The 11,661-nt window shown below is 28.5% G+C and overlaps 1 protein-coding gene and 1 long non-coding RNA gene across 4 annotated transcripts; both read right to left on the bottom strand.

The window, feature by feature from the left end:
* Nucleotides 1-312: 312 nt before the first annotated feature.
* On the bottom strand, nucleotides 313-1,164 carry LOC146901434 (uncharacterized). The gene is made up of 2 exons (XR_015024065.1): nucleotides 966-1,164; nucleotides 313-515 (listed from the first exon to the last, which is right to left on the bottom strand). It is a non-coding gene; the product is annotated as an uncharacterized LOC146901434 (long non-coding RNA).
* A 4,859-nt stretch (nucleotides 1,165-6,023) lies between these two features.
* LOC146901433 (WAT1-related protein At5g47470-like) lies at nucleotides 6,024-10,110 on the bottom strand. 3 transcript variants are annotated; one of them, XM_085735378.1, is made up of 9 exons: nucleotides 10,032-10,110; nucleotides 9,519-9,864; nucleotides 9,339-9,404; nucleotides 8,389-8,505; nucleotides 7,949-8,195; nucleotides 7,439-7,600; nucleotides 6,519-6,673; nucleotides 6,311-6,387; nucleotides 6,024-6,069 (listed from the first exon to the last, which is right to left on the bottom strand). In XM_085735378.1, exons 2-9 carry the CDS (start codon nucleotides 9,716-9,718, stop codon nucleotides 6,026-6,028), a joined length of 1,068 nt encoding a protein of 355 aa, XP_085591504.1. In that variant the 5' UTR covers nucleotides 9,719-9,864; nucleotides 10,032-10,110; the 3' UTR covers nucleotides 6,024-6,025. The 3 variants fall into 3 exon arrangements, with proteins under 3 accessions (XP_085591504.1, XP_085591503.1, XP_085591505.1); XM_085735377.1 differs by lacking the exon at nucleotides 10,032-10,110 and having other exon boundaries at nucleotides 9,519-9,885; XM_085735379.1 differs by lacking the exons at nucleotides 6,024-6,069; nucleotides 6,311-6,387; nucleotides 6,519-6,673; nucleotides 10,032-10,110 and adding an exon at nucleotides 6,954-7,244 and having other exon boundaries at nucleotides 9,519-9,885.
* Nucleotides 10,111-11,661: the final 1,551 nt, after the last annotated feature.

The raw sequence follows: 11,661 nt of genomic DNA, 5'->3' as shown, positions 1-11,661 counted from the left end.
CTCATTTTAAAGATATAAAAAATCAATTAAATAAATGGGAATTAATTTCTTTGTTTTTGAATCTCACCAAATCAATTTGAATGAAAGTCAATTAATGGGAATTAAATCGCTATTTCCAATAGCACAAATTATGTTGCATGCAAAGAACTTGGAGAGTTATCGAGAGTATAAGACATTTGAATCGGAGTTATCCGTTGTCGGTATACTTTGTAAACTACTGTATGATTCTTGATCTTATCCGTTGCCTCGCAAAGCGACATGTAATTTGGGGCAAATGTAATATTTTAAATTTCATTTTTTTTGGTTACGATATTTAAAATTTCATTGATTATATATAAATTATGTCAACAGTTAGAAATTACATTAATTGTGATATATACATCCAACTGAAAATATCAAATATGCTAGTATATCCGCCAGTATATGCCCGCTAATACAAAGCCCTCTGTTCTTTTTGGATCAGCTCCCCCACTGTTGCAGTTCTTTTTTTGGATAATCTTTTAAGACTAATATATCTATATCATTAAGACAAAAAGAATAAAATTAAGCTCAATAAGTCCCAATAGAAAATAAATGAAGAAAACAAACAAAAATAGATATTTAAATTTCATGAAAAAGTAAATGAATAAATTATAAATCAAAGACGTCCAAAGAATCATGAAGATATAAGAATATAAACGAAAAAAACAGATGGATAAAAAAATATAATAGAAAAGCAGATATAAGAATATAAACAAATTTTTTTTTTAAATAAATCAACCATGATTCGACCATTGATACTCCAAGTTTGTTGATGCGAATGGGAGATATCGGAAACGAATTCGATTGGTATCATTTTTAGTGATAAAAAACAGAAATGATCTAATATAATTGCAAAAAAAAAAAAATTGAAAAAAAAGACAAAAAATAAGACATAATAGAAAAGCGGATATAAAAATATAAACAAAAAAATTGAGTTAAACAACCTTATTGTCCATTAGAACCATTTCTAAGGAGAAAGGAAGTTGGTCTTTTTTCATATCCCTCACAAACCAAAGGCGAACGACTCGAACCCTGATTTTCTTTCTTTAGAAGGGATATATCAGAGATCAAGTCAATCTTTGGGCCATTTCGATTTAGTAGAGAGATACGAAAAGGACGCAAAGAGAAAGAAATGAAATAGAAAGAGAAGGAGTTGTGGTGTGAAGAAAGTGTTGGTTAATAGGTCTAATTTATAATAGATTTTAGAGGACAATTATGTAAAACAACCACACTTAACTCGACCAATCAAATTCGAGCTCATGTCTTAGCTATTAAGCAAAATATAATAATCTTTTTTCTTGTTTTGATTGAATGATATCAATAGTACTGTAGCCGGAAAAAAATTAATAGATATAAAGTTGCTTCTTCTTGTTTTTTTTTGGCTCGGATTGTAAAGAAAGGTGTGCAATAAACCAAACAAATTGAAATAAATAAGTCTAAGGTTTATTTTTCCTTAAAAAAAAGTCTAAGGTTTATTTTAGAATGTTTTAATATGTTCTTAATGGTGATTAGCAAGGAACATGTTTAAGGATCCGTTTCAATAATATACCATTCAATCCCAATTAATTCCAAAACTTTTTTTTTTCCAGTCAAATAAAAAAATACACATCATAATGAAATAATATATTCTCCAAAAGCCATAATACTACCATTTCTACTTTGATTTCATTGCATCGTATTTTTTTCCCAATCAGCCAAAACAAAAAATATATTATAATTGAAATATGATATTATTTTAAACAATCTGGTTAAATTTCATTTTTTTTAATTTACTTCATAAAAAAACAAAAAAAAATTAATAAAGCAATACGTTTTTTCTACCACAGAATATATTAATGCATATGTCCTGATTTAAACTCATATTTTCCTTTCTAAAGCAATACGTTTTTTTTAATAATAATTCCTGAACGCATATTTCCTTTTTAATAAGAATTCTGAACGCATATTTCCTGAACTCATATTCCTGAACGCGTATTTCCTTTTTTTTTTTCCTGAACGCATATTCCTGATTTTTTCTAAAAAAATCATTTATGATTTAAAAAATTATGTTTGCAACATCATTAAAAAGAATTCTGAATTAAATCAGAGCACGAAAAATAAATCTATTTTCAATTATCTATTTTCAATTATGAACGCATATGTTCGTTTTTTTCTATATTTTTACGAAACATAATTTTTATTTCCTTACTATGTTACTATACAATATATATTTTGAAAATAGAAACAGAAGAATATAAACTTAAATTATACAATATATATTTTGAAAATAGAATCAAAAGAATATAAACTTAAATTATATAAAATATTAATGGTTACTGCCAAATCTAATTAAATTATTTTAAAAAGTTACACTTTTATCAAATCATATTTTTTTTTGACAAATCAAATCATATTTTTATTATTTGACATATATCAATTATTTGATCTCTTTGATATTTAAATAATTATTCCATTAATCGTATTTTAATTAGATATTACTTGTTTTATTTTAATATTTGAATTCAAATATTTTAATTTAAATTATTTGATTATTCAAAAAAAGCATATTTTATTAAAGTTTGTATTTTTTGAATACGAAATGTTTGATTTCTAATTTAATTTCAAATATTAGAATTTGAAATTGTAAAACTTCCTTTTATACATAAACATTAAATACAAATTTGTGAGGATGAATGTGGTGAGAGTATTTTGTGAGGATGAATGTGGTGAGAGTATTTTGTGAGGATGAATAAGATGAGAGTGCCACGTGTCATAAGAATAGGAGGAGAAAAAACATTTCCATAAAGGGCCATGAAACAGGTCGTAAATTTATATTATATAGATTGGGCGCACACACAGTAAAAAAAAATAAATTAAAAGATAATTAAATTAGTCTTGTCATTCAACATCATCAAACCACTTAATCTTTAAATAAAAATGTATTGGTGTGAGTATGCCCAATTTTTTTTAATTTGGGTTTGTTCCTAAGAAAGCATTTCTCTAGTATTAAAATGGTGAAGGTGCTTTTCTTTCATGGTGGTTTTGTGTGGTACTGTCAGAATCCTTCGTGGCAAATGGTGACGGTGTAGTTATTGATAGTGGTGGCAATGGTGCTTGTGGTGGTGTGGTTCGTGACCACGAAGGCATGTTCTTCGTTGGTTTTTCTTACTCCATGTTCTATTGTTCTTGTCTAATTGCAAAATTGTGGGCGGTGGTTAAAGTTCTTGAGCTAGTTATTGGTGGGTATTTGACTATTATTATCGTTGAATCAGATACATCTGAAGCAATGTAGATGCTAGAAGTTGGTAGTAATCGAGAATCCATATGTGTCTTGAATCAGTGAGTTAAACTCTAGGTCTTCTTAACCGTTTGTGAAGGTGTAAGGTGCGACATATTTATTGCGGATAGGGGAGTCGGAGAGGATTATACTTGCGAGGTTTAGTCTTAGTTCATCTTTGACTAAGTCGTATTTTTGTTTTGTTCTCATCTTTGTCTTTTATACCTTGTTGGTAGATAAGGGATTGACCGACTTTCATAATCGCAGTTAATATTTTTTTTCCTGTTTGGGGCTCGCTCCTTTTACTTCAGTATAAAAAATATAAAACTGGGCCTTTGGCCCTCTTTTGTATATAAAAAAAAAATATAAAACTATTTTAAAGGGCTTAAATCATTCTAGTTTTTTTCCTTTCAAAATAGATACCAAACGTAAATAAAATTTATTTGAACACGAAATCTAAAATGTCGTGATTTATAGACTATAGTACTAAGAATATTTAATTTCTCTTAGAGCATCCACAATGGAGACACCCATTTTTGGGTACTTAAATGGGTCCCACACGTACACATCACTCTTTTATCATTTTTTAATAGTAGTACCTAATAAGCACTCAATCCCTCCAACCCAGATCTCACACAAAGTTCTTAAATGGGACCCACTAATCAACTATCAATAACTTTATATCACTACATTTCAATTTTTTAATATTAAAAGCGTGCGGGTTCCGTTTAAAGTTGGGGGTCTTAAATAAGACCCCGGGTCTTAAGAGACCCCCAAAAAAAAATTCCCCAATGGGGGTACCTATTAGGTACGATGTCTTAATTGGTAAAGACACCACCATTGGGGATGGTCTTATTAATAAAGCAAGGCCTCAAAAGAAAGGATGACTTTAACTACCTTATTTTTTTTTAATGGAGAACTCATAGTGAAAACAAATTGAAGTTTTTTTTTTTTCTTCAAGTAGTTTAGTGGTTAGAATTCACCTTTTTCAAGGTGAATAAGAGGGGTGCCCGGGGTTCGAGCTCCGACCCCTGCATATAATAATGTATGTCTCTGCCAACTGAGTTATGCTTACAGGGACAACAAATTGAAGTTCTAATAAGGATTAAATTTGTTTAATATCCTTTTCGGGCAATTGACCCATCTTATGAAGTTATTGTAGTTTTTTATTTTACTAAAGCTATCTATAGTGCCAGGGACGGATGCAAGCACAAGAGTGTGTAGGCTTGTGTCTGCACTAAATTTTGAGTTTTTGTTTTTGGAGGTAGTAATATAGTAATATATAGTTATAGTTGAAATGTTGACTAAATGGCCTACACAAAAATACACAACACTTTTTTTATTGGCCCACACATAAACACACACTTTAACACAACATCACATACACAACCATTTCCAATTAAAAAAATAAAAAAATAGTATAATTAAATAAAAGAAAGGAGTGGAAACCCACACTTTATACAAACACACAAAACAAAACAAATCCAATAACCTCTTCTGTCTTCTCTCTCTCGTCCGCTCAGGCTCAGTTCTCAGCATTTTCTTGCCATCACCCTCCCTCACTCACAAATCTATTCTGAATCCGATTCCGCATCGTTTCCAATCTCATTCAATGTTTCCAAAATATAGAGAATCGTAGAGGACAATTATGATGTATATTTATGCTATTAAAAATGAAATATAATATATATATATATATATATATATATGTTTATTTAATGTTTCAAATTTATATATACGTGGTGCCCCCACTTTCCAAAATTCCTGGATCCGTCACTGTATAGCGCTACATCCGCATTTGACGGTATGTAAAACTTTAATGATCTATTTGATGGTTAAGATGATATATTGGTTACGATGATAGATAAGATAAGATTATTGTCTTATATCATGTCTTAATTTAATATTCGATGAAATATTAAAATATAATGTGCTAATCTTCAAATCTATCATATCTTGTGTCTTTAATTAAAAAATATATCCTTTTGTTAAAAACTACAAGGATAGACAAGAAATAAATTTCTTGATTTACTCCAATAACATTAATTTAAATAAAAATTGAAATCAAATAAATATTAATAAAAATATTAATTTGAAACTAAATAAATAAATAAATAAAAAAATTTAAAAATTAGCTTTTAAAAACCTATTAAAACTATAACATTTAAAATAAAATAATTATTAAAATTTCAAAAATATGAATTTTAATTTGAATGTTTTAACAAATATTTTCTTGCAAGTGTTGTTTTTTCATTTACATAATATATCTTACATTCATTTAGCTTATCTAACATATATACAATAGATTATTTTGTTACTCATGATTTTTTTTTTTAAAAATTGAAACTATTTATTTAGAAGTGTCAATGATATTTTTTTAAATTATAGATTTTTTAATTACTTAATTAGTTTTTAATAATTTAAATATTACAAAATAATTTGCAAAAAAAATGTTATCGTTTCATAAGGGTTTTATCATTTAAATATGATATATATATAAGTTCTTTGAGATGGAGGGTGCACAAGGTGTGCTTGATTTGTCAAGAAGAAAAAACAGACAACGAAAAAATACTCGTTCAATTTTTTATTTTAAAAATATCGGAAAATATGTAGTATATGACAAAAAAAATTGTTCCAGATAATTTTTTTATCATGGGCACAAAATATTATTGTTTCTTCATAATTCTTTTCCTTGAGTTCCATTCTCTCGCTCAACTCTTCTTCTTCTCTCCCTCAAAACTATTCGTGCTATGCAACAAAGTTCTTTTCCTTGAGTTCCACCTGTTTTGTACCTGAATGTGCATCAACTTAAGATTTAGACATTTACAAATGCAAATGCATTACATAATCCCAAAACCTTAAGTTAATAGTTAATTAAACTTCTCCTATATAATACATTACTCTATCTCTCAAATCCTATAGTTGATAATTACACACTAATTTACTAAAACATTCATAATTTACACACTAGTTATATTTTTACAGAATTGGAAACAAATCAACTTAAGAGAGGCTTCTCTGCATCAAACTCACTCTCTAAGCCATCTTCTTTCCCTTTGGCCCAAAGCACAAAGTAGAGCCCGGTGAACATGAGGAACATACCCGCTATGCTGCAATTCAAAAATGTAATTATTATGAATAATACTATAGTTAGGAAAATATCATTTGGGAGAAGAAAAAAAATCATCAACTTAGACCCTAGATTATTAATAAAAAGAACCTATGAATCTTATGAAAATACCTTCCAATATTAACGGTACTATCTCCTTGAGTAACAATAGAGAAAATGATTGAGCAAACTGTGCCAACAGGGCTGAACATGGATACCAACACTGGTCCTCTCTTCTCAAGTGCCCAACCACTAAAGCTTAAGGATATTCCAGTCACTGCACCTGACTGTGAATTTACTAGTGTCATTGAGAATATAATACAATTGCATACACACACAAAGATCTAATCTCAAATTGAAGCCCTTCAAAAAGCTAGATCATTGAAAACACAATGCCCCCAACAATTGGGATATAAAAATAATATTTTATCTATATGTAGGGATTAAAAACTAAAAATAAAAAATAAGTTTAGAAGTAAAGCAAAGGAATAAAAAAAAATTAAGTAGTAGATGAATTTGAAAACACAATGCCCCCAACAATTGCGATATATAAAATATATCGCAATAGCAATGGACACAAGTTTATAATTCAACTAGTGGTTAAACAATTTATCAAAGAATTGGCACACAATTCCTTATTTATATATTCATTTTAATGCTATTTTTTTTCGATGTGGGACATTTATTTTGACACCTTTAAGCCATTTGAAGATCTGATTCAAAACTCATCATCCAAACATACAATAAATGTGGACACATCTCTTAACTATGATTCAAACTTTGGTTCGCCTTGTTGTGAGAGTATAACCTATTTCGTTGGTCACAACCTTTGTTGGTTAAAGAATACTTGTCCATGACCTTCAAAACAAACAATTATTTATATATTCTAATTGGATAGATACTTTTACTTTTTATTTATGAAAGTAAAAACAAATAAATGTATATTCAAGATTCAACGGTACTAAAAGTAATTTTTGAAATGTACTATATTCAATAGTACTAAAATAGAAGAGTATTTAAAATTTCCCTCAAAAAAGAATATTTGAAATTACCAGAATAGAATAGCCAATCATGTCACCAACACTAACTAGTGGCCAACCAGTTTTGATTTCATGAAATTCAATTAATTGAGCAGCTGAAGTGATGAATCCTCCAAAAATTGATGTTATTGCACACACAGACATTGGTGCAGGAAATTCTCCTAGAGTAAAAGCCTGCAAGAAACACAACTTTTTTTAGAAATAGTAAAAATTAACGAGTAAACAATCATTTTTATCTCCTAATTTTTGAGACATTATCACTAACCCCTAAATATATTGAAATTACAAACAAAAAAAAAAAAAAAATCCATAAATTTGTCTTTTGTTAGTAATCTTATGTACCAAATTAACTAACGAAAAAACATGTTCGAAAATTATACTAACTAATGACATACGCATATATTTATGTTTTCTAATTCTATATTCGAGGACTACTATGACATTGTTCCACACATTTAACGATTGAAATAACTATTTACTCAAATTTTAATGTAACTTGTTTGTAGAACAAAAAAAAATTACCTGTAGAACAACGGTTCCTGAGAGAACAAGGATTGAAACCAAGAGATAGAGGCAACCAATTATCTTGTTTCTGTCAAACATTACAAATGGTGGTGGTGGATTTGTTAATTGAACTTTTAACTCTTCAATTGGTAGAGGAGTTGAGATACTTTGCATTAAGCTCATTGTGAAAGCCCCCAAGACACAAAGCAATGTGCCAATTATTTTTACTCTACTATATGTGCAACTTAAGTCCACTTTTTCCAACCTGCATTTGCATATATGCTTTCATTAACATTTGGAAATGCTATTTATAATATGATACTTTATACAAATCAAATCCTACATCTATTTTTTGTACCATTCAAACTTATATAGATTATTATGTGCATCAACCCTTTATTTCTTGGTGTTAAGAAAAATTGTGAACTTTTGAAACCTATGAGAAAATAGATTATTACCGAAAAAGCCACGCGATGATGAAGATAAATCCTGGGGCAAGGTTTGGCATGGCTGTTCCCATTGCTGCTGATGTTAGATTGATTCCTTTCAGGAATAAAGATTGGAACAGAGTTACGCTGCATAAGATCATTCATACCAATGATCAATATAGAAATCCGAAAGCCGGTATTTAACCGTCATTATTTCGACGAATTTCGGTATTAGTAAGCAAACATGTAGAAATTGTACAGGATCATCAATGCTAGAGAATGTGAAGTGAATAGCATAGCCCATCTTCATAAAAATGTTAAACCTAGATTCGATTTCTTTCATTTTTTATTAGAACATGGTCCACTAGTTCCAGTGTTCTACATAAGTAAGGTATGTTTTTTTCACTCTCAAATTCCTTAAAATATTACCCACCTTTCATTATAAAAGGCAAAAAGAAAGTCTTTCATGTCTAAAAAGAAAAGGATAAGATAAGCCTTGCTCTTAATAGGAGGATTAGCACAAAACATGGGGTTTAAGGATAATTTTAGTACCTAACCAAACCAAGAATATGATTGGATTATCTTGAGAGATATCCTAGGAATCAAATATTTCCCTAAAATCTATGATAATGGATTCACCCCCAAAAATTCTCTAAAATTAGTCTCTTGTATTCTTCAACATTTGCAGGGATGCATGGATGAACTCAAAATCCTACAAATTCAAAAACCTTTTCTAAACCCTCATTTTTCTTAACAATAATTTATTAAAAAAGATTAAAATTTGATACTTTAAAAAATTAAAGTTGAAAAATGTAAGAAAAATCGTAATAAATTTAACGAAATCAGAGTGACATCATCATTTTATTATAGAGTAGATTTTTCTATCATGTGGAATTCATATCAATCATTCAAAACATTCACAAACACAATTCAATGGCTAAAGACATTAAAAACATATAATAGTAACAAGATTTCCTTACCCTCCAAGAGCAAGGAGGAAAAATTGAACAATCAACTTGAAAGTGATCTTCTTAGGCCATTTACTCCTGCAATAGAAACATACCCAAATAAAAATCATCATCATCAAAGTTCAAAAATCCTCCATAATCCCATCTCAAAAAACTAACAATAGAAACTAAAAAAAGAAGAGAGAAAAATACCTTTCAAAATACAAGACAAAGGGTAGGAGAAGAAGAAATGTAGCAAAAGAAGTGTAAATGACAATGGTAAAAGATTGAAGACCTAAAGACATAAGATACTTCAAGAGCATAGCATTTCCAGCATACACAAATTGTACACCAATCAACCCTCCAATTACAACCACATCTTCCATCATTCTTGAATTCATCATCCCCACCATTTTCACCTTTTTTTTGTTCTTCCAAAACAAATTAACAAAAGAGGATGGATATCTTTTTTAAACCTATCCTCTCTTCATTCTCTTATGCTTCTTTTATACCTCAAATTTCAATTCCCTCTATGGTATCATCATCATTTTTAAATTGGCTTCAACAAAAAATGAAGACTAAATCAATAAAAATCTCAATATTAAATATATGTACATATGCATGGTATTGGAAATGGTAACTACTATTGACCATGACGTGTGTACAAAAACAAAGTTAAAAGAAGTGAACTGCCGGTCATGTTTCTAATTCTACCAGTCTTCTCACCGTTTTAAGGAAAATCTTTAATTTCTTTATGTCTCTATTCAAAATCTCAGATACCTGTTACATTCCCTTACCAAAAACCATGTTTTGACTCTAAATAGTGGGCTTGGTTAACCGTAAATTTTGTTTTTTTACAGTATCTAAATCTAGATTTTCTCCTTAAAAATAGAGAAAGATTGTCTATCCTTTTTTTCTTTTTCTTTTTTACCTTTGCAATGAACTTAACTATTTTTTGGTCAATATGTGATCCGAATTTTCTTTTATTGAAATCATTTACTTTGGTAAAAATTTAACAATCAAGATGGGCAATGTGACCAAATTAAATCCCGGATAACTTTTATACAGATATTATAGTATTTTGCCCAAAATACAGGTTTTTGGGGAATCAAATATTTTTATTATATATTTCTAAAAATACAGGTTTTTTTTTCCCAAAATAAAAAAGGAATTATAGTATTTTGTTATTAGTGTTTTTTTGCTTACTTGATTATTACTCTTACCTTTAATTTTTTTAGTGGAAATCTTACCTTTAAACAATATAGGTTAAAGTGGAGCATTGATAAACAAGAATACTACCATTATTTATTAAATAAAAGAAAAATTTGACTAAAAACAAAAGGATAAGAATTAAAAAAAAAACAGATCAAAGAGAAAGTAGTAAGTTTTAAGTATATTTTTAGTCTATAAATATATATTTTTTTAGATTTTTGCTCATTGTTGTTTTGTTTTAATCCATACAAAATTTATTTGTGTATAAATTAAAATCCTTAATATGTAGAATGTGTTATTTAGTTCCTTAAGATAAAGAGTAAAATAACAATTACATGAATTATTTTTAATATGAACAAATTTCGAAAACATGAAAACAAAACACTAAAAATTAAAAGCAAAAAATAGTATATTAATAAAGATTAAATGCGATGTAGAGATTAAAATAAAAATATTTTATACGTCAAGTTTTAAATCATATTTAAACATAATAACTCAAGAATACTTGAACGAGATAATAAATGATCTCTTTCTATTTAACAAAAGAATATAGATTCAAATTCAGCTATAAAAATACAGCAATATTAAATTCTCTTGAGGATGATCTTTTCTACTCATTGTGGTCTTATCTAGCTCAAAATTAATCCTTTGCGAGCATATAATATCCAATTCACACAAAATAAAAAATAATTTAAACCTAATAAAAGAAAGATAAATGTTAATATGTGTCTTTAGAGCATGTACTCTCATCTAAAAAGTGATACAATCAATTTTAAAGTTAAAATATTGCTTTATGTAAAATTATCACTTGAGTTTTCTAACCTACATCCTTATGACACTCTCAGCGAAGCTTAAAAGAAAAGAAAATAGTAACGAGTGCCCATGGAGCATTTTTAATGGTCTAAAATATGAAGTTTTGATTAAAATTCGTGTATTAAATTAGCTTTTAGGGAGAGATGAATAAAAAGTTGATTGCCTTTAACCGATTGAATGCACAATCTAAGGAACGATGGCGAGTAGGTTTTGACAAATGTATAACATGCATCCCAAAGAAATCGGTTTGTTGCAAGTGTACACAAAATTATACTAATACCAACAAATAATCTACATCAAGAGTTTCTTGGTCCTGGTTCACACAAGAGTT

The sequence above is a fragment of the Medicago sativa genome, chromosome 8 (genome assembly GCF_051527215.1).
Source record: "Medicago sativa cultivar Bolivia chromosome 8, Bolivia_mono, whole genome shotgun sequence".
In the NCBI taxonomy this organism is placed as follows: domain Eukaryota; kingdom Viridiplantae; phylum Streptophyta; class Magnoliopsida; order Fabales; family Fabaceae; genus Medicago; species Medicago sativa.
The sequence above is the reverse complement of the archived record's forward strand: the minus strand, read 5'-3'. Positions and strand labels throughout refer to the sequence as shown.

Bases quoted from the DNA above. Each gene is read 5' to 3' on its own strand.
- LOC146901433 (XM_085735378.1), bottom strand. From the start codon at position 9,718: ATGGTGGGGATGATGAATTCAAGAATGATGGAAGATGTGGTTGTAATT. The intron at 9,405-9,518 runs GTATTTTTCTCT...TTTCTATTGCAG, and splicing joins TTTGTCTTGTATTTTGAAAG to GAGTAAATGGCCTAAGAAGA. The intron at 8,506-9,338 runs GTAAGGAAATCT...GATCTTATGCAG, and splicing joins TTCCTCCTTGCTCTTGGAGG to CGTAACTCTGTTCCAATCTT.